We start from the raw sequence: 19,586 nt of genomic DNA, 5'->3' as shown, positions 1-19,586 counted from the left end.
CAGCCCGGTCCGACAGCACGTCCAGAGGACTGAAGTGCTGACGCACGAATGCGTTCATAAAAACTGTTCTGCTTCGCGCACGGCGACGCGGTTGATTTGCAGCGAGAACATGCTGTATAGCAGCCAAATCATCAAATAAATGATATTCATGATGATCGTTTTATTTGTGCGTAATGCATAAAGCATATACAGGAACACACTTGTTATTCCTTATTTTTCTTTTTTTTCCCCCTTTGCTGTCACCAATAAATGCTAAACAATATATATCTAAAGTATAAAATAGATCAAAACTTGTGCGGGCTGCATTGTTTTAATATCTCATTGCTTGGTGTGATATTGTTTTGCCTGACGCGGCTGGATCTGTGAGTCTTTGTTCACTAAGATGGTTGGAAAGACTGGGTCAGAAGCATCTTTCATTTCCTTCTTAATGAAAGAGATACTTAAGCTAAGAGCGACTCTGGGAAACGCGATTTTCTTTCACAGGCTCCTTAAGAAGGTTTGAAAGAAGTCTTTCGCTGTTAAGAACTACTTAACTGATCTGGGAAACCCGGCCAATGTCTGTGGCGCGCCAATGCATAAACCAAAGGACCATTTCTACATGTTACTGTCTCATGTAAGTGGGAAATGACTGTGATACCAGGAAGCTGTACAGCAGGGGTCTCAACTTCTGGTCCCCGAGGGCTGTCCTGCGTGTGTTTTCTGATGTTTCCCTGCTCCGACACACCCTGATACAAATCACTGTGTCACTGTGTCACCGTGTTGGTTTGAATCATGTGTGCTGCAGTGCAGCACCAAAAACATGCAGGACATGCAGACCCTCGAGGACTTGAGTTTGAGACTGATGTGCAATAGTGGAAAATGAAATAGAAGCATTCTCATTAAATTGACAAAAACAGAAAGAATGTGCAGATATGTGTTTACAAATTTTGCAGGTAAAAGTAAAAACTTATTGTGAAATTACCTGATATAAATTGTACTTGAGTACTTTTAGTTTAATTCCAAGATGTGACATTTTACAACATTTACACACTCATACCTTCCAGCATGATTCCGTTGAACAGTCGGGGTCAAGCTGGCTCTCCAGGCTAACTGTGTCAGTCCCAGCTGAATGAGGCCACCGCAATTCTCATTTATTTCCCTCAATCAGATTTCATTGGATAGTTCAGCGTTTTGAACTGATTTGAACTGAGAGTCTTTCAGTCAAAAACCCATTTCACCCCAAATCATCCACCTGCCACCACAATTTAGCCTCAGTTAGTCCAGACGTCTAACTGAACCGACTCTGACCAAACGTGGGAAGAGAAAAGGGAGAATTTCCACCTTGAGGATCAAAAAAACAAGACAGGACGAATAAAAAGACAGACATACCTTCTTATGGACTCCACATCTGTGGGCTCATCCTCTTGCAGGTGTTTGTAGATGTGACCGGCCACTCTGGATCCGTCGATGAGATTTGTCGATATCTTACGCCTCCCTCTGGAGATGGGTGGGGTCCGGAAGCGGTTGGCCTCCTTCCGCTGCAGCGCTGGGCTGAGAGAGAGGGAGCTGCTCCTGCAAGCACAGGTCAAGCAGATGAGGTGAGTGCCGATCCCCAGCTGAACACGTCATTTTACAAAAGCTCTATCAGTTCAAACGGCATTCGTACATCTATTTATCGCATTAAATTGATCTAATCTCCCGTCTATATTTGGGTATAATGGACTGGAGTAGATTGACCTTTCAGTACGAGGACTGGGTAGAAGAAGAAAAAAGAAAGGAGAAAAACTTATTGCCCAGCTGACTCGATGCATAAATTACTTTGGCACTGAGCTGCAAGCACGAGATGTTGGTATCAGATATACGTGGAAGGATTAATAACTTACCAATAGGCGATTCAATTTACATAATTTACATAAGAATTAAATAATTTGTCATGGCTAAATCAAAGTGAGAAGACTTTATGTGTGGCTATGCTACTGACTTTGTGTGTGTGTGTGTGTGTGTGCGCAGTCTATTGGGCTTAAGTCATTGTTTTCATATTTTACATAAAATTAAGAAAACTGTGTGTCATTTACTTTCATGTATATTTGGATTATTTTTTTGCATGTGTATTTTGTCCATTACAAATTTTAATTTGAGATAAGCACGCCTTTCCTCATGAATTCTAACTCCTGCACACCTGCCGAAGCAAGAAGGTTCAATTAATGAGCCTCTCACAAGACGCACGCGTAGCGTGCCGTGGCTGCTGATAGGCCTTTTCGTGTCAAACATTTTTTACTTGTCACAGCAGAAAAATAATAAAACTTTTTTTTTAAAATCTTTTTTACCCTTTTTGCACTGGCTCAATTTCCTCCAGAACCCCAGGAAAACCATGTCAGAGAGCATTGACAGTGGCAGCGAAAGGTGTTCTTTTCCAGCAATTACAGCAGAGGAAAAAAGGCTGTATTCTTGACAGAAGACGCTGAGAGCTAGTTGTGGTGAGATGTGTGCCAATCCTCGCTCTGCTCTGCACGTCAGAGTCAGTGCAACTACTGTATGTACGTGGACTTGCTGTGCCAGAGGCTTCTTTGTTCCAGGTGCATTATTATGTTAAAATGCTCAATAGCTGATTCTTTAAAGAACGTTTTTTTGTTTTAAAGGTTGACAGAAAAAAAAAGATTACTTTCCCATAGTAAAATATTAAATAATGGTTCTGAGATTTATTAAAAAAAATCAGTCATCTGGGGCTCTATAAAAAAAACCCCACAACCAATAATCTTACTCAGACTGAGGGTCATGATTTGTGGCCAATCAGTTGGACTTTCTGCTCGTTTCTGGACATTCTCCTCATCCGTGCGCGGTGTGCATGACCAGTGCAGCCAAACAGCTGGATGCAGAGGTACCATTAGTTGTTTGGAGCAAAATTCAAAAAAACGGTATAGCCAATAACACACCAACAACTGACATGGGTTGGAAAAGAGTCTAATTTAAGACAGCTACGACCAAAAAAAAAAAAAAAGATTGGGTGCAGCAAGAAGTAAAATCGCTGTATCTTCAATACTAACAATGAACAGAAAGGTGTGAAGAGTGAGAGTGCCATGAGGGCTGTATTTCTGTAAGGCGACTGAATTATTACCTTTTTACACATTGCATTTGGTTCAGATGGTTGGCTGCCTTGTTACTCTAATGAAACATGACGGGAAACCCTTTTCCTCCCCTAGATGATGTTGTGATGCTAATGTGGACTAGACTGTATCACGCCTGTCTTGTAACTTCCAGTGAAGCTACTAGGCTTTAATGGACATCAAATAGTTTGCTACCCGTATAGATTATGAACAGAAAGAAAGCAGAACGTTACAAGTTGTCCATGAACTGCGGTGAATCAGGGGGGAAAAAAGACTTAATGTAATGCGATGATGATGATCAGGAGCATTTTGGTTGTACTACACCTTTCACACATCATTGCTTTAATTATTCTGGATGCATCTTTCTGTTTGGGCTGCATTGATATAATGAACCAAAATACAGAAAAAAAATGTTTCATGTAAAAGTTCTCTTTTCTTTCAGGGTTATGCATCTTTTTCTACCCCAAATAAATCTAATTATATTAACTTAGAATAACCATTACGCAATATATCAGTAAATACATACATGCGCAGTAAATGTGTTAATGTCTCACAGTGCTTGTTAATGTCAATATGTATCTCATTAAAAAGGCTGAGTCCTGTGCTCATGAGTCTCTACCTACATCTCACATCTCTCACCCTAACACCTGCACGGCAACAGTGCAAGCATACTAACAACTCAAATTTGAAAACATACAACAGTCAAAAAGATTGTGCTACTATTTCACTGCCTATTATACTTGAAATGTTGGTTTAACATGAAAACGCAGAAGATCATCATTCTTCAGCCTTTCAAAAATGTAATTAGGGCCCGAGCACTTGCTCGGCCCTATTGTATCTGTAGGATTTTTTTTTTCTCCTTCTTCTGACAAAATGAGGGCCTTTTTGCCCCCCTAAACGTTCCCTTAAAGTCACCAAATTTTGCACCAAGCCAGGCCTGGCGAAAATTTTTATATTTAATGGTTTGCATTAATGGGCGTGGCCTAATGGCTCAACAGCGCCCCCTAGAAAACTTTGTGCCTCAAGCCCCACAATACGGTTTGACGTACATGCACGAAAATCGCTACACACCTGTATCATGTTGCAACTTAAAGAAAAGTCTCTTGGCACCATGGCCGAAACCGAACAGGAAGTCGGCCATTTTCAATTAATAGTGTAATTTTGGCGCAATTTATGCCATTCCTTCGGCAGTTAATGCGGCCTGAACCGTAACGTGCACCCAGGTGTATTATACATCAAAATGTGCGTCTCCATCCTGCGACGACGCGCATTACTTTTCTCAGTCAAAAGCGTTACCGTGGCGACGGTAGATGCCAAAAAGCGCACCCCCTCTTCATCTGGTTGGTCCATATTTGATAGTTCCTATTTTCTGCCATAACTTTTGAATGGTTTGTGATAAAGACATGTGGGACTCGATATTGAGTACTTGACCTTCATTGGCCTGAATTAGCCCCGCCCCTTATTCTGATTGGTCGATATTTTATAATCCCTACTTTCTACCATAACTTTTGAATGGTTTGATAGAGAGTCGTGGGTGGTGTCATCCTCTAAATGTCCAGGCCTGAAGAATCTACATCAAGTCGTACAAGCTTCCACTGCAGCCTGAACGTGCACAAGGGTGCGAGGGCCCATTCATTGCTGCTTGCAGCTTTAATTGTCTTTGAGTCCACAAACGCGGGTTTTGTTCTGGGTCAAGAAAACAAATGAACAAAACAAATGAAAAAACAAAACAGGATTGCCAAATTGAGGAGGCATAATCTCTCTGCGACCACAAGCATCTCCACAAAATGTCAAAGAAATCTTTTTACTGATTGAAATAATTCAGTCTCACCCAGGCTGTGTCACAAACTGTGTGACATGTAACCAGCCCCTGGTGTGTATAATCAGCATGTATGGAATAATAGAGGACCAGACATGTAAAGCACCGCTGATGCATTTCTTTTTTTGTGATCTTTGAATGTTATTGCTGTGTAAGCTGGAACACAAAAAGTGACCCATATACTGATCTCATGCTGCTGTCAAATGATGGATGCAGAAATTCTCCTTTCTAGGCACGGCGTTTTTAAATTCATCTTTGCATAGTAGGCGGTCTTCTTCAAAGCCGATCCCTGCCAGGCTGCAGCAGCAACCAAATTACATCAAATGTGGATCAAAGTTAGACTGCATTGTATTACAAGCCCATGTGAGTGCATTTTAGTGAAACATACGGCCCCCACAGTGCATGTGGGACCATAATAAACCCAAATACATTATTTTCAGATTGTTCAAAAATATATATATATATATACATTTTTTTTATAAAAGATCCTCTAATTATCACACGCTGCAGTTTCTTCTGCTTTATAAAGGCTTGTTAATCTAGCGTACTAGAACAAAGACCAAAGACTACGAGACATATTTTATTAGTTAGAGAAAAACAAGAAGTCTGAAGCACTAAACACAAATCAAGTCTTACAGTTTGAGGTTGTTTTGGTTTTTATAAATATATTGGCGCTTTGCAAGCAGCACAGCATAAATGTGGTGAGTCCACGGAGTGGATTGATTGATCCTTTTTTTTGTTCAAAGAGGAGATATTTTGAAGAAAAGTAAATTAGTTGTTTGCTTGAGAGCATTAATTTGTGTCTGAAGTGAGTGCCAAATCAAAAACCCATCTACAAGTGACGCAATACCGTCACCTGGACTACGGCAACTTGAATCTGAAGATATGTCAGTCAGAGACGTTCAGGTTTGCAGGGAATTGTGACGTCACAGGCCCAGATCAAATCACCATCTTTATCTCACCTCAGTGTCAGATCAACATAAGTGGTGCACGAGCCGGAGAAGAGACTTTAAATCGTGGCACAATGAGTGGCAGAGGTGGAGTCAAGTGGAGTGGCTGACTCCGCCCCGTGTAACATGCTGTTATAAACAGAGCTTGAGAGTCATTTTGAAAAGAAAGCTGCTACAGTATGTCACAGACATTTTGTTAACACCTCAGCAAATTGTGGCTCCTTGTGGAAAAAAAGGGCAACATGTATCCTTAAAATAGAAATGATGATGTAGCTTGTTCTTAGCCCATTTTAATTCATGAAGTAGAGTAAAGCAGATATTCGGTTGTTAATGTTCACTGTCAGTACGTTTACATGCAGCAAAGAAATGGGATTTCTTATGGTATCAGATAAACATCCAGAAGACCCAATCACTTGTCTGAATTTACTTGCTGTCCAGAGAATGGGATAAATGTCCAGAGCATGGCTGACTCTGTGACGCTAGGTGGCGCTGTAACCATGGTAACCATTTCAACAAAGAGCCACTTCCGGTTGACGGTTGTTTTGTTTGGCGTCAATTTTACGCCTTCCGTATATTTTTCCACTTTATTTTGATCTGCTCCGGTGTCCTGATGAAGCTTCTGCATCTCTTTCACCATCTTTTTAAAGGTGTTTAATCAACTATTTAAGACGCACCGTCTCCTTTCACTTCCGGGTGAAGCCCCAGAGGAAATTCTCCAGCATGTGCAGACTGCAATATCTGATGTCTCCGTATACATGGAGTTAACATTCCAACTGTGAACGAATTATCTAGGTGTTGTTATCAGATTATTAAATGTCTGAAATAGGTCCAAAGTAGATCGGATTGAGGTGTTTACATGTAGTTTAAAAGTCCGAACTAGGGATGGGCGGTATGGACTAAAAAATGTATCACGATAATTTCTGGCATTTATCCCGATAACGATAAAAATGACGATAAAAGAAATACCAATTCAACTCCACCTTTGTAACTATAAATCTATCACCACATTCAGTCTTTGGCGCCATCAAATCACTGCTCTAAAAGAATACTAAATTCTACTAAACTACACCAATTAAATTGAATTAATAAAAACCAATTAAATGAGTTACACCTGTACTGCAAAACTGTAATGACTCAGATCCGCCATGTTTGTTACACAAACACCTCATCAACCGGAATTTATCTTTCTTTCTTTCTTTCTTTCTTTCTTTCTTTCTTTCTTTCTTTCTTTCTTTCTTTCTTTCTTTCTTTCTTTCTTTCTTTCTTTAAGACTCATATCTTTCTTTCTTTCTAGCTCATTTCCTTCCTTCCTTCCTTCCTTCCTTCCTTCCTTCCTTCCTTCCTTCCTTCCTTCCTTCCTTCCTTCCTTCCTTCCTTCCTTCCTTCCTTCCTTCCTTCCTTCCTTCCTTCCTTCCTTCCTTCCTTCCTTCCTTCACGTACGTTGTGCGTGGATTTAACGCTGAACCATAAATCCGCTTTACACAAAAACATCAACGAGAATTTATCGTTTTTACCACGAGATGACAAATTGGGGAATTTTTTTGATGGTATATCGTGAACGGTAAAATATCGCCCAATCCTAGTCCGAACGATGTCTTATACGATCAGAAATCCGATTGGACGGCTGCATGTAAACGTACTGAGTGTGAATGATTCCCTGAAGTCCATGGCAGGGGAATGATAAGCACACGTAATGTTAGTCTCTGCTGGCATATTTGTATTGACTCATGGCTTAATAAGTTAGTATGAATGCGCCTTATGTCCATTTTGTTTTTCTGTTTTCCATTGAGTTAACTTACAACAGGAAAACTTTGACTATTTCGGAGTGGGAGGAAACAAACAAAAAAACAGGCTTTTATTATTGAATCTTCAGATTTAAAGATAGAAAAGCAGCAAATTCTCTGCATTTGACTAAAACCACATGGCCTCTAACACCTGGCAGGCAGGGGAGTCGGGGCCCATTATTTAACCAGATGCTCTCTAAGATGATGTCTACCCAATTCATTTGAGAGGAGCAGTGAAGAATGGGCGACTGAGTGGGACGACGTGTGACAAGGGATGTGGGTTAACGTCAGCCAGTCACATGAACAGCCAATAACGTGCATCTGCACAGAAACACAGAAACAGCAGGACGCACACACAGACAGTAGCACTCCTGATGTTCACAATGGGCACCGTTTCCTTCTCAGCGTGAGAAAAATGCAGCTTCACTGACTTGTTTTGAGCAATTGATTAGCCTACTTTCCATGATCCAGTCATAGTAAAAAATGTTGGTGATCGAGTCAATTGCACCAAGCCAAAAAAAACAAAACAACAAAAAATAAAAACCCTATCACTGCTTCCTAATAATGCAATGATATTATTTCCTTTTTGGCTGAGCTACAGTGAATACGTTCCATATAAACTGAGCTGTGTTTGATTTTGTTATTCAAAACATATTTAAGGGAAATTATCAAAGTGAATAATTTTTGCAGGTTAACTAAATCACAGGAAAAGCAATTGCTACTTGATGCAAAAGGTGAGTAATGATTATTAATGGCCCACGAAGATAGAACTTGAGAAAGTCATTGCTGCGATCTGAATTCCAGTATAATCTCATGTCTTACACCATATTAAAACGTTTTTTCCTCTACCATTGTGTTAGATCAGGGGTCGGCAACCCAAAATGTTGAAAGAGCCATATTTGACCAAAAACACAAAAAACAAATATGTCTGGAGCCGCAAAAAATGAAAAGTCTTGTATCAGCCTTAGAATGAAGACAACACATGCTGCATGTATCTATATTAGTTATAACTGGGGGAAGATTTTTTTTTTTCATTGTGCACTTTGAGAAAAAAGTCGAAATGTCGAGAAAAGTTGAAATTTCAAGAAAAAAGTCAAAATCTAGAGAAAAAAGTCGAAATGTCGAGAAAAAAAGTCCAAATTTCGAGAAGTCGAAATGTCGATATTAAAAGGAAAAAGAAAAAAAAAGGAAAAAAAGAAGAAGAAAAAGAAGAAAAAAAGAAAAAAGAAGAAAAAAGGGGAAAAAAAGAAAAAAAGAAAAAAAAAAGGTCAAACATTTTTGAAAAAGCTCCAGGGAGCCACTAGGGCGGCGCTAAAGAGCCCGATGCGGCTCTGGAGCCGCGGGGTGCCGACCCCTGTGTTAGATAAACCGTTGTTGGCTTGTCTTTGCAGACAGGATATACGTCCAGCGGGGTATCCTGATATCAGGAAGAGAACTCCATCTAAGAAATGCTACATGGCATGTAGGTAAACCTACTTTTCTTGGCAGGTGCAGCTGTGTTAATACAAACTAAAATTAGCTTGCGTGCTAAGACATATAAATCCCTTAAATAATAAGCAATAGACCAGATAAACAAAGCTGGCTGTTTGAATCCTTTCCCTCTAGTAAACATGCCAGTATCAGCATGTGTACTCTCAGTCTGCTGAGGGTTAACATGCACACAGAACTGGAGTTATGTCGACTTCCCAGGTGACGGGCCTGAACTCGCTGCTTTTATGAGGGGATTGTGCTAAATCCTGCAGGCTGCTGTGGGTCATGGCTTCTCATAATGATTACTTTCTTTGATAATGAAGCTATTTTGTTATTTGCACTAGACGTTAGGTTCAAACAACCAAGCTAAAACTGAGCTAGTAGCTTTCTAGCAGACTAGTCCAAATCAAGTCAGTTACATTTCTTTATAGCTTTTAGATGTTTCCGTCAGTTTCAGAGTAGCCATGAGAGATGCAATGGTCAATAAATGTGTGTTTCTGTGAAGAAAAAAAAAAAGAGCTGCGTTCACTTTTGCAGTTCTGACTGCACCATCATAGTAAATTAGTATGTGCACCCAAGTGTTGTGTTTCCATTAACGCTAAACAGAGCCAGACCTGATTAATACTGGTGTATTTTACAGAGTCATTTGACATGGTTCTGAAAGATAATTAAACAATTTCTCATAGCACTCAAAAGCCAGGCGTTAGAAAGCATTTGCTGATTATTGGAAGGCAAAACTAAAAAGCATCCAGGACTCTGTTTGTGGATCCGTGTTGATTAAAGAGGAGGTCACAGGTGTCTTTTTAGCGATATTGTTTCAGTAAAATCCCAGGTCAACAGATGCGGTCTGCATTTAAACGAGTGAATCAATCTGCACATGCTCACGCCCTGTAATAAAGCCTCAGACACACAGGTAAACATTTGCAGCTATATTGATGGGCCATGTTGACATGTTTTTATGGGACATTTCTCCTGATGGCTCACAATGTGGTCCAGATTTCAGATCAATAGCTGAAAGCATTTCGGCATCATCCATCACAGTCTAGTTCTCCCTTGCCTCCTCATACTCTGAGCACCAGCTGAACACATGATTGACTGTCAGTTGCCCTTCATGTGACACCTGCAGGACACAGCGGAGAATAAAAAGGCAGAAGGTGCTGGCACGGTCCCTGCAGCCACATATAACAGCCTTTAAAAAAACCCGAAAAAAACCCCAAACTTCTCTTTCTAACACAGGACCGGTCCATTAAACAGAGCACAACTGCTGCCACAGTGGGGTTTTCTCTAAAGTAGTCATCATTGTCAACCAGACCCTTGTAAAAACTCTCTGTTGGCACATGCACCATCTCTGAATTCAGCATTATTTCCCCAGGCACAGCTTTCTATAACCACAGTACATTCCGTACTCTTCAGTGAAAATCACAAAAAAAACTTGCAATATAATAAAGGTTCACAAAAATGTAGCGGAACCACAATCTGACCTTCATCGTGAGCTATTATGCACCTCAAAGCTGTAAAAGCTGCTCATCTCCATCAACATTTTCAGTGATTTCTCTGCGCCAAATCCTTCTTAAAATGAGTGTAAATCTGTCTGTGCTGTAGGAAATGAATTCAATTGGGAAAGAATTCTTGCATCGTGAGTGGCTGACTGATATTCACTGTCAAAGTGTGCCTGAATCCACATCATCTAAGCAAACAAAGCCTTTTTCTGTAAACGTTCCAGACAGGGCCGTTGTAGCATGCTGTTACCTGCATTCCTGTGTTCCTCAGAGGATTTTAAAATGGCAGCATTCAATTCTGACTGCTGTGATCACACAGCTCAGCTGCCGCTGAGATCCCTAGTAGCAAAATGTTAATTTGGTTGAATTCACTACCACTGGATGGATGGAATGAGGCAATTTACTTGAGTCACTGTCTTTAACTCCACACTAGGGCTGGGCGATATGGACCAAAAGTCATAGCTCGATATTTTCTAGCTGAATGGCGATACTCGATATATATCTCAATATTTTTTCTGTGCCTTAATTGGGGTTTCCCCCAAAGCATTATAGCATAGCATCTCTGTTAGCTTCATTTTTTTCTGAGGCAAACCCTTAAAAAAACAGTCAGTTTTAATACAAAGCCTCATGCCAAATGTCACACAGGTACCTTTATTAACAGAGGTCTGCACAATATCAAAATGTATAAAACAAATGAAATAAAAATAAACTGCCTGCATATATAGAATAAAAATGCTTCTTGAATAAAATATCCCTTTCCTGCATAACAATTAAATTAAAATACACTGTGCAATGAATACAATGTAGACAGTAACAGGCAGACTTTTCCACTGAGGTTGACATTGTGCAAATAACAAAACATTTGTGCAAATCTCAAATAAAACATTCAAGTCAATTTGTCACAAAATAAGCTATATCAAAATCATAAAAAAAAAAAAAAGTAAAAAAAAAAAAAAAATATATATATTTTTTTTAAATCGATATAAACGATATTGTCTCGTACCATATCGTGTTTGAAAATATATCGATATATATTAAAATCTCGATATATCGCCCAGCCCTACTCCACACATTAAAATCAGCTTGTCCTTGGAGGATGTCTCGCCTTCTTGTGTCCTACAGTAGCTGTGTGCTTATAGTCATTTCAGAATCTGCCTAAGAACATGTTTAATCGCACGGATTTTACTGAAATGGCAAGCAAATAAAGGCACTTGCATTCTGAGCTGCTTTGACAGACTTTAATATTTGTTTGATCAAACTGGCTAAACCAGTCAAACTCCTATAAAATACCTGATTAGAGCTGCGGGTCTGGTGATGGCAGTGTATCTAAGAAATATATTAAAACAGTTGCTCTCATTTACAGTGCTCATAAATCCTTTTAAGATGTTTTTTTTTCTCGAAACAAAATGGAATGTTTATTATTTGGAGGCCCATTTATTACATCCTATTGCAGGCTGATTAAATTCCTCACATGGCTGCCTCCGATATCTTTATAGTGGCTGAGAAAGATATGAAACAGAGCTGGAAATAAGAGTGTGTCATATTTTCACCTGAAGCGTTTCCCTTTAGACAGCGCTTTGCTGAGAATAGGTGGGGCTGCCGTGGATGTGCCTGGTGTCACGTTGCCGCCCTTAACAGATGATCCATGAGAACTGCAACTCTGCACAAGTGAAGAAAAGCAGTGCAGACAGTGAGTGACAAACACAGTTATAATGGCTTCAGAATGTCAACACCACGACAAATTCACTCAGAGTATAATGCAAAATGTTAGTTTTCCACGCAGCTTAGTCAGGTTGAGGAAGTTCCCTTGGCGATGTATCCCCCCTCGCTCAACAAGAGGGTCTTTAATTGCGTTTTACATTTTACACTTAAGATTAGGAGGGGGCACTTTGTGAGCAACCTGCACAGTGGCCTTCACAGCGCTGCTGCTACACTCCAAAATTAATCCAACACAAGATTACATTAATAGCTTGCTAAAGAATTTCCCCCCCCTTTAATTCTTTCCCTTTATTCTTATCAAAATTAAAACCATTATCTTACACCAGGCCACAGTCAGAGCTCTGGCACGGCAGCCATGAATGCCCCAAGAAGCCCTCTCTGTAACACTAAGTCTTGAGATAATTCTGTTATTCCAGCTCCAACACTTCCTGGGCTGTCCTCTCCCTCGGTCTGATAGCGCACCATTAAAGGAGCTGCATCTGACTTAGAGCTGATTCAGGGCTCACATTCCTGATAAGCCTCTTTTCCTCCCTTACACTGCCGACTCCCAGAGGGAGCTGTTACTGCTGTTCACTAGTTGCAAAGGAAAAATCGTACGATTTTGGCCACCCCGCTCTTGTGCGCCGCGGGTGAAGAATGCCTCCCATTCTGAGAAAATTGCCACAGAAAACTTTCCTGCGGGATGATATCTATGTCAGGGGATGAAACAAATAGCTTGTGGCTGACAATTGTGGACCTGCATGGCATAACCCATTTCACTTGTTCACCCCCTTCTGCTTTTTGCTATTTTTTGAGCCACTTGTGAAAGTATTTGATAATAATGTGGATATATTTGAAGGAGAGACAATGGGAAATATAGGAGCTTGAGAGAGAAAGAAAATCCATCAACATGTTGACTGTCAATGACATAAAGAGCAGAGAAAACATTTGCATTCAGAGCAGCTATAATCCTCCTCGGATTTCTATCAATTCACAGCTCTTGGACTGAAATAATGGGATATTTGCTCATTCTTCAACCAAGACCGTCCTTGGCCCAGAAGCACAAACCGCCACAGGTGTAGTTTAAGGACAAAATTGGGAATGCCACTATGTCCACGCTCCTGGCCAAGATGGCAAATGCAATATAAGCTTTACCATCATGAAGTCAGTCGGTTCTTGTAGAGTTGTGCATGGACATACACAGACACATTATTCAATTTTGGGGAGCACTGGTTTGTTTTTGCAAAACATTTTTATGCAGCACCCCAGCTAAATAACATAACATTCACAAACCATTATATTTTATCTCTGTTGAACTCTATCATGGAGCATAATCCAGAATCAGAACCCTTCATGCAAACTTTTTTACACATAGCTAGGTGTAGAATTGAACATACCGTATTTTCTGGACTATAAGCCGCTACTTTTTTCATAGGTTTTGAACCATACAGCTTGACAACATGAGTATATGACTTTTTTTTTTTAATCACCTCTCAATATTCCACCATTTTTTCACGTGACCGTTTTTTCTGTACATCTATTTTTTTCCCCCCCTGCAGCTTATACAAAGTTGAGGCTATTCTCGGAATTATAATCAAAACTAAGACAAAATAAATGCAAAGAAGAATAAGCTTCTTCTTTAGCAGATAGAAGTAGGTAGAAGCAGATTTCAAATAGATACATAAATACCGGTTATTTTCTCTTGGTTCTGTCCCGTTTTAAACAGCAAAGTTGCTGCCGTGTTAAAAGACACTGTTAGGAAAGGATCTATTTAGGTACAAACATGTACATCATTTACAGTTCAAAATCCTTCTGTACATGTAGTAAATATCTAATCTAACAACATAAATATCTGCGGCTTGCATATCTTTTTTTTTTTTTTAAATAGAGCGGATGCGGCTTGTATATCTTTTTTTATTATTTTTTTAAAAATAGAGTGGATGCAGCTTATATGCAGGTGCGGCTTATAGTCCAGAAAATACGGTAATCAGATCATAATTCATGAATCCCCAAGGAATGTGACCAATATTGTAGCAGCATAATTGGAAAATAAAATAAAACTCAGCTGAAAAATTTGACCAGATGTTGCCGCCTCAAATGCTGCGGTTCTTTTGCATGGTAATTGAGTGGATGATATATCCATGAATCTTTCATGGATATGATGGGTAGAAAAACACTGGAGTTTAAAATATCCTCTTAATAGCACAACTTGTTGAAACTTATCTAGTAATAATACTTTCCTAATATTTCCAGAGTTTTCTTCAGTGATCCAAGCTCATCCATTTTATGTGGCAGTGATTGCACATTCCCCGTTACGGTTTGGAAGATATGACTTAAATTTGATTCTCCTCCTTGCTCTTTGCTTTATTCCTCCCATATATCTGAAGTCTCTTGTTCAGCTCATGGATTTGGAGGTTTTTTTCTCTGGGTTTTACTTGGGCTTTGGAAGGCTCAGTCAGCTGCTGCCACGTGTATACTACATTTATGTTGTCAGTATTACTTATCATAACAGAGTGGAAAGGACCAGATCTATCAATAGAAGTCCCTTACGCAGCACAACATCCAAACAGTATGCGGGAAAAAAAGCTCTGCTTTAAGAAAAGAAAAGGACAAATAGAAAGTCTTAAGAAAAAGACAATACAGCCAGTGTTACTTGAACTGGCTGCCACTAGCGTAGTGGCATTCGTTAATGAAGTTCTGCTTTATCTAAAAAGTCTCAAACGGAGAGCAGCCATCCAATTTCCTGACAACCTCTTAACCTTCCACAGATGTTTAAATCAATCAAAAAGACACTCCGCTAATACCCCTTGATTTGATTTAAGAATTGCTGCTCATATTAAAAATTACCTTTTTAATCAAGGATCTGAGTTTTCTTAGTCAACCAGTAACATCAACATATTTTTTAATGGAATTTTACATAAGGGCGCACGCTCATTTCTGTGGCATTATATGAATAATTCAAGCTGCAGGCTCAACACTTACCTTTCTTTAACCCTATGAAGGATTCTTATTTGATGCTCACTCCTCAGGGTGGCTAAGAATCTTTGTGATTTAAAGTCGGAGTATTGTTTTTTTTTTATTTTAGTCATCCTTTAGTTTGCCATTGAAATGCAATATCTCCTATTCCAGGGAGTCTTAGTTAGTTAACACCTCCCTGGCTTCCAGCTGATGGGAATAGTGGCATGTTTTCCCTTCCAGCCTTTGAGCTTCTATCCCTTCATGCCGTTGCACGTTTGTTTCAGTACAGAATCTCTCACGGGCTTTTACCCCATTGCTATTTATTTGAGCCAGAGTTTTATAACCAAAGGCGTTGATTAAAATCTCTGAGGAGACTAGATGTGTTTAAGTATAATTACATTTTCACTTCACAATCGATTTCCTTTCCTTTTAGTGTATTTTGAAAGGATAAAGCATTTATAGTGATGTGCAGTGTGGGCTTGTTACACTGAGAATTATAGATGAGGAGGAAAAATGTGCAGACATGTTTTGTGCTGTGTAAATATGTGCAGGGATGTACAGTCACAGATGGATCAGAGAGATGCATCCAACAATGTTGGATATGATAATGTTAGGGATAATGGCTTAGAGCTGTATAGCATTTATATTACAGGTTGCTTACTAATGTTCCCTCCCCAGGACTGTTCTGATAAGTTGGGATGGGCTTGAAACCCTTGTAATAACACTTTGTCCCACTAGAAGTGACAGAAATCATTTTAGCATTTACTGTAGTCTACCTTTCTACACTTAAATGAAAAAGGGGGATTACAGCACTGAGCAGGAGTTCTGCATCTATCATGTTGAGAGTACTGCAGGATAGAGCCCCAAGGCTGGTCAGGTGCAAATCTAACTTACTAATCTATCTTATTCAGAGACAAAACAGCAGCAGAGTCACCAGGAGCTCTACAAACTGTAACTGTCAAATACCTTACCGCAGAACAACATTCGGACAATCAGCTTTCTCAGTAAAGAGCGGTCATCTCTGGAATGGACTCCCGAATGAAATTAAATTGGTATCAGATAGCAGAATCTTTGCATCCATGGTTAAGAACTGGCTGAAAACACAACAGGATTGTACCCACTTTTGAAATGTTACTGTGTGTGTTGTGATGCGTGTTGAGAGGGAGTGAATGAGTGAGGGAGTATGTGTATGATGTGTGGAGATTGTGGGATTATGTGACTGTTTATTTTGTGATTGTTTTTAAATAGATGTAATTTTATATTTTGTATTATAGGTCCTAGATATTGTTGTATTGTATTTTATTGTTAGAAAAGCCCAACTAGGGACAGGAGTTGCAAATTAGCAATAGCTATAAACTCTATGTGCAGAACATCAGTTGCTGTCATTGTACTGAAACTATGTTTAAACTGCATTGTCCCTATCAACTAAACCAATAAAATAAAATAAATAACTGGCAAAAACCTCACACATGCTCACTGATGAGCCCTTTCTGATGGTCGAATCAAATATCTGGGACCAATGGGTGGAATTATCATCTGAGTTACAGCAAACGAGGGAGCAAGGTTTGCACTGATGTCACTGTGATGAAAGGAATCCCAGGAGTTAGGAGGAGAAGATGTGAACAATTACTACCACAAGAGGGCACATCTTACTCTCTTGTGATATGCTGTCCCCATATGGTCTGGGGTGGTATGGTCATCTGTTTTGCAATCTATTTTCATCATTTGCTTATTCTTCACTTGGCTGGATTTACAAAACCCTAAAGATCATTTCCAACTAACTGATTGGTGAATGTTTTAAGAAAAAAATAAAAAAATAAAAGAAAAACAGAAACTATATTGCAGTCATTCATCTTTTATGTATTTAGTTTGGAATTAAGCCTTTACTGTAATTTTCACTGAGAGTACTATTACTTTCACTGGGTTTATTCATGATCCATACTGTATATTGAAGGTTCTCTCTCTCTGTGTGACACCTTTACCCCCCTGGCACACTTACGAGATATAATATAACCCACTACAACACCTCCGTCGTGAGATCTGTTTTCATGCAGTTTCTACCTTTTCACTCTCAGATGACAGCGTCAGAAAGGCGTTAATTTTATTCAACCATGCCAAAGTAAATGAGATGTATCGGACTGAAATAGAGTGTAACTGGCACAGTAATTGCTCGGAGTACACCACGCAATAAGAAAGAAAGTCTTGAATATAACAAAATATGTAAATCAATTGTATTCTTCTTCTTTTTCTTTTTATGGCTTCTTTCTTTTTGTTGTGTGTGTTGGGCCACAGGCAGAGATAGAAGCCACTGATGTCAAAACAAGAAAAACTCCTCACAATGCATGGAGGATTTTACCCCAAGTCCAACACCATGAGGATCTACACAAAGCAGAAGGAGGGAGGCTGGGGATTAGTGAGCGTCAAAGCCACCATCCAGGATGAAACAACTAAGATCCAGAAATACATCCAGAAGATGTCCCCTAAGGATGAGCTGCTAAGTGAATGTCGCAGACAGCAGAAAGTCAGCGAGGAGAGAGATGAGAGGGAGGAGAACCCATCATGGAAAGAGAATCCCATGCATGGTATGTATTACTGGCAGATTGAGGAAGCGGCTGACATTGTTAAGTCCTTCCAGTGGCTGGAAAAAGACCGGTCTGAAGGACAGCATGCACCGTTAGTCATAGAAATAACAGGCGGGTTAGAGGCCAGGATCTACACACCAAACAAGACCCCAGCTGCAGACTGTACTAAAATGTCCCCTAGAGCAGCGGTCTCCAACCTTTTCTGAACCGTGGACCGGTTTAATGTCCGACAATATTTTCACGGCCCAATCTAAAGGTGTGGCTGATAAAAACGAAATAAAAGGACAAGATCGGCACTAAAAACTGTGGTATTTTCGCTATAGTAATAATTATAGTAATGAATAATAAATAATAAAACATTTTCGAAAAAAAAAAAATGAAATAATGGAAATTGTAAATTACCTTTAATATGAGTATTTATATAAATTTGTTTTTATGTTTGTTTTCTCATTAACGTTATTTAAAGCCAAGCTTTTATTTTAATTATGTTATTTTTATTTCTTTTTATTGGAGACCGATAGTTAGTGCTTTTATTTTGACTTTAACGGTAAAAGTTTAACGGCAGTAGAAAGTGTGTCTAAAAGACTAAACGAGTGTCGGGAATGCTAAAGTGGAGCCTAAAGGCCGGAATATGGTTCTGCGTCAAAACTGCGCCGTGCCTACGGCGTGTGGTTTTCGTCCACGCAGACCACACGCCTTCACCTGCGCCGTCACTGACGTGCACCTCCCGAAAATTGTAACTACGCGTCGAGCGACGCAGACCACACGCAGACAGAGAGGGCTGTGATTGGTTCGCTTGGAAGCAACGCATTTCCGGTTTCCGGTTTGAAGCAGTCGTGAACTTTCAGGGCTCTTTTCTTCGTTTATGTGTGATTTTTTTTATTTTGGTTTTTTGCACAATAGTTGTCCTTATCTCTTTGATTTACTGTGATGGGAAAAAGTCGGATAAACCATTCAGAAAAAGAACGCTAACTAGTGGTCGCGGGGGGTACTGCACCGCGACCAAATGGAGAGGCGGAGAAGTCCAAAGGGTTCAATACGGCGTCACGGCTGCGGCGTGTGCTCTGCGTTGGTGTGACGCAGAAGCTTAATCCAGCCTTGACTGACACAAAAAGCACCTGCTAATGAGGATTTGTGCAAATTTGATGCCGTATTTATGTCCAGCTTGAGTTTGGTCGCTCATGTATTGTTGTTAACGGTAGCTTTATTGCCGACAGCTGTGTCGGTCTGTATGAATGAAAAATAAATGAAACTTATATGAATGTAGAAAGACTAACTTTATTTTATTTTATTCCTTTATAGTTCTTACGGTGTGTTTGCAGTGTATTTACATCCAAGAAATAAAAACATTGTGAACCATCAGTTTGAGAGTCATCCATCATCAGTCGGGGCTACAGAAATTATTTTTCTTTCTGTGCGGCCCGGTACCAAATGACCCACGGCCCGGGGGTTGGGGATCACTGCCCTAGACAACCCCAGTGCATAATAGTGGAATTCTTGCAGAGAAGGCATACATGGAATGCCACAACCAAGCAGGAAGAGTAGTACAGGCACAAGCGAACTGAGTATGGGTTGAAAGTAGGAAATCCCCCCAACAGTGGTGGAGAATGAAAGTGTAAAGATCCTGTGGGATCCAGACTGAGAGAGTGGTGACGGCTTACCAACAGGACATGGTAGTAATCGACAAACTCTTGAAGGAAGCTGCAGTGATAGATGTAGCAATCCCCAGCAGGAGCAACATCA

At 39.9% G+C, this 19,586-nt stretch overlaps 1 protein-coding gene across 1 annotated transcript in view; it reads right to left on the bottom strand.

Annotated features, from left to right (window-relative positions):
• Positions 1-19,586, bottom strand: part of nrg3b (neuregulin 3b) — a 305,656-nt gene that overhangs the window by 9,885 nt on the left and 276,185 nt on the right. Inside the window, exons 7-8 of the mRNA XM_061707728.1 lie at positions 12,156-12,265; positions 1,369-1,551 (exon numbers count right to left, since the gene is read on the bottom strand). Coding sequence (XP_061563712.1) covers positions 1,369-1,551; positions 12,156-12,265 — 293 coding nt within the window. The remainder of the gene's footprint in view (positions 1-1,368; positions 1,552-12,155; positions 12,266-19,586) is intronic.

This window comes from Cololabis saira, chromosome 19 (assembly GCF_033807715.1).
Source record: "Cololabis saira isolate AMF1-May2022 chromosome 19, fColSai1.1, whole genome shotgun sequence".
NCBI lineage: Eukaryota > Metazoa > Chordata > Actinopteri > Beloniformes > Belonidae > Cololabis > Cololabis saira.
Note: the sequence above shows the minus strand (reverse complement) of the source record. Positions and strands in the feature narration are given on the sequence as shown.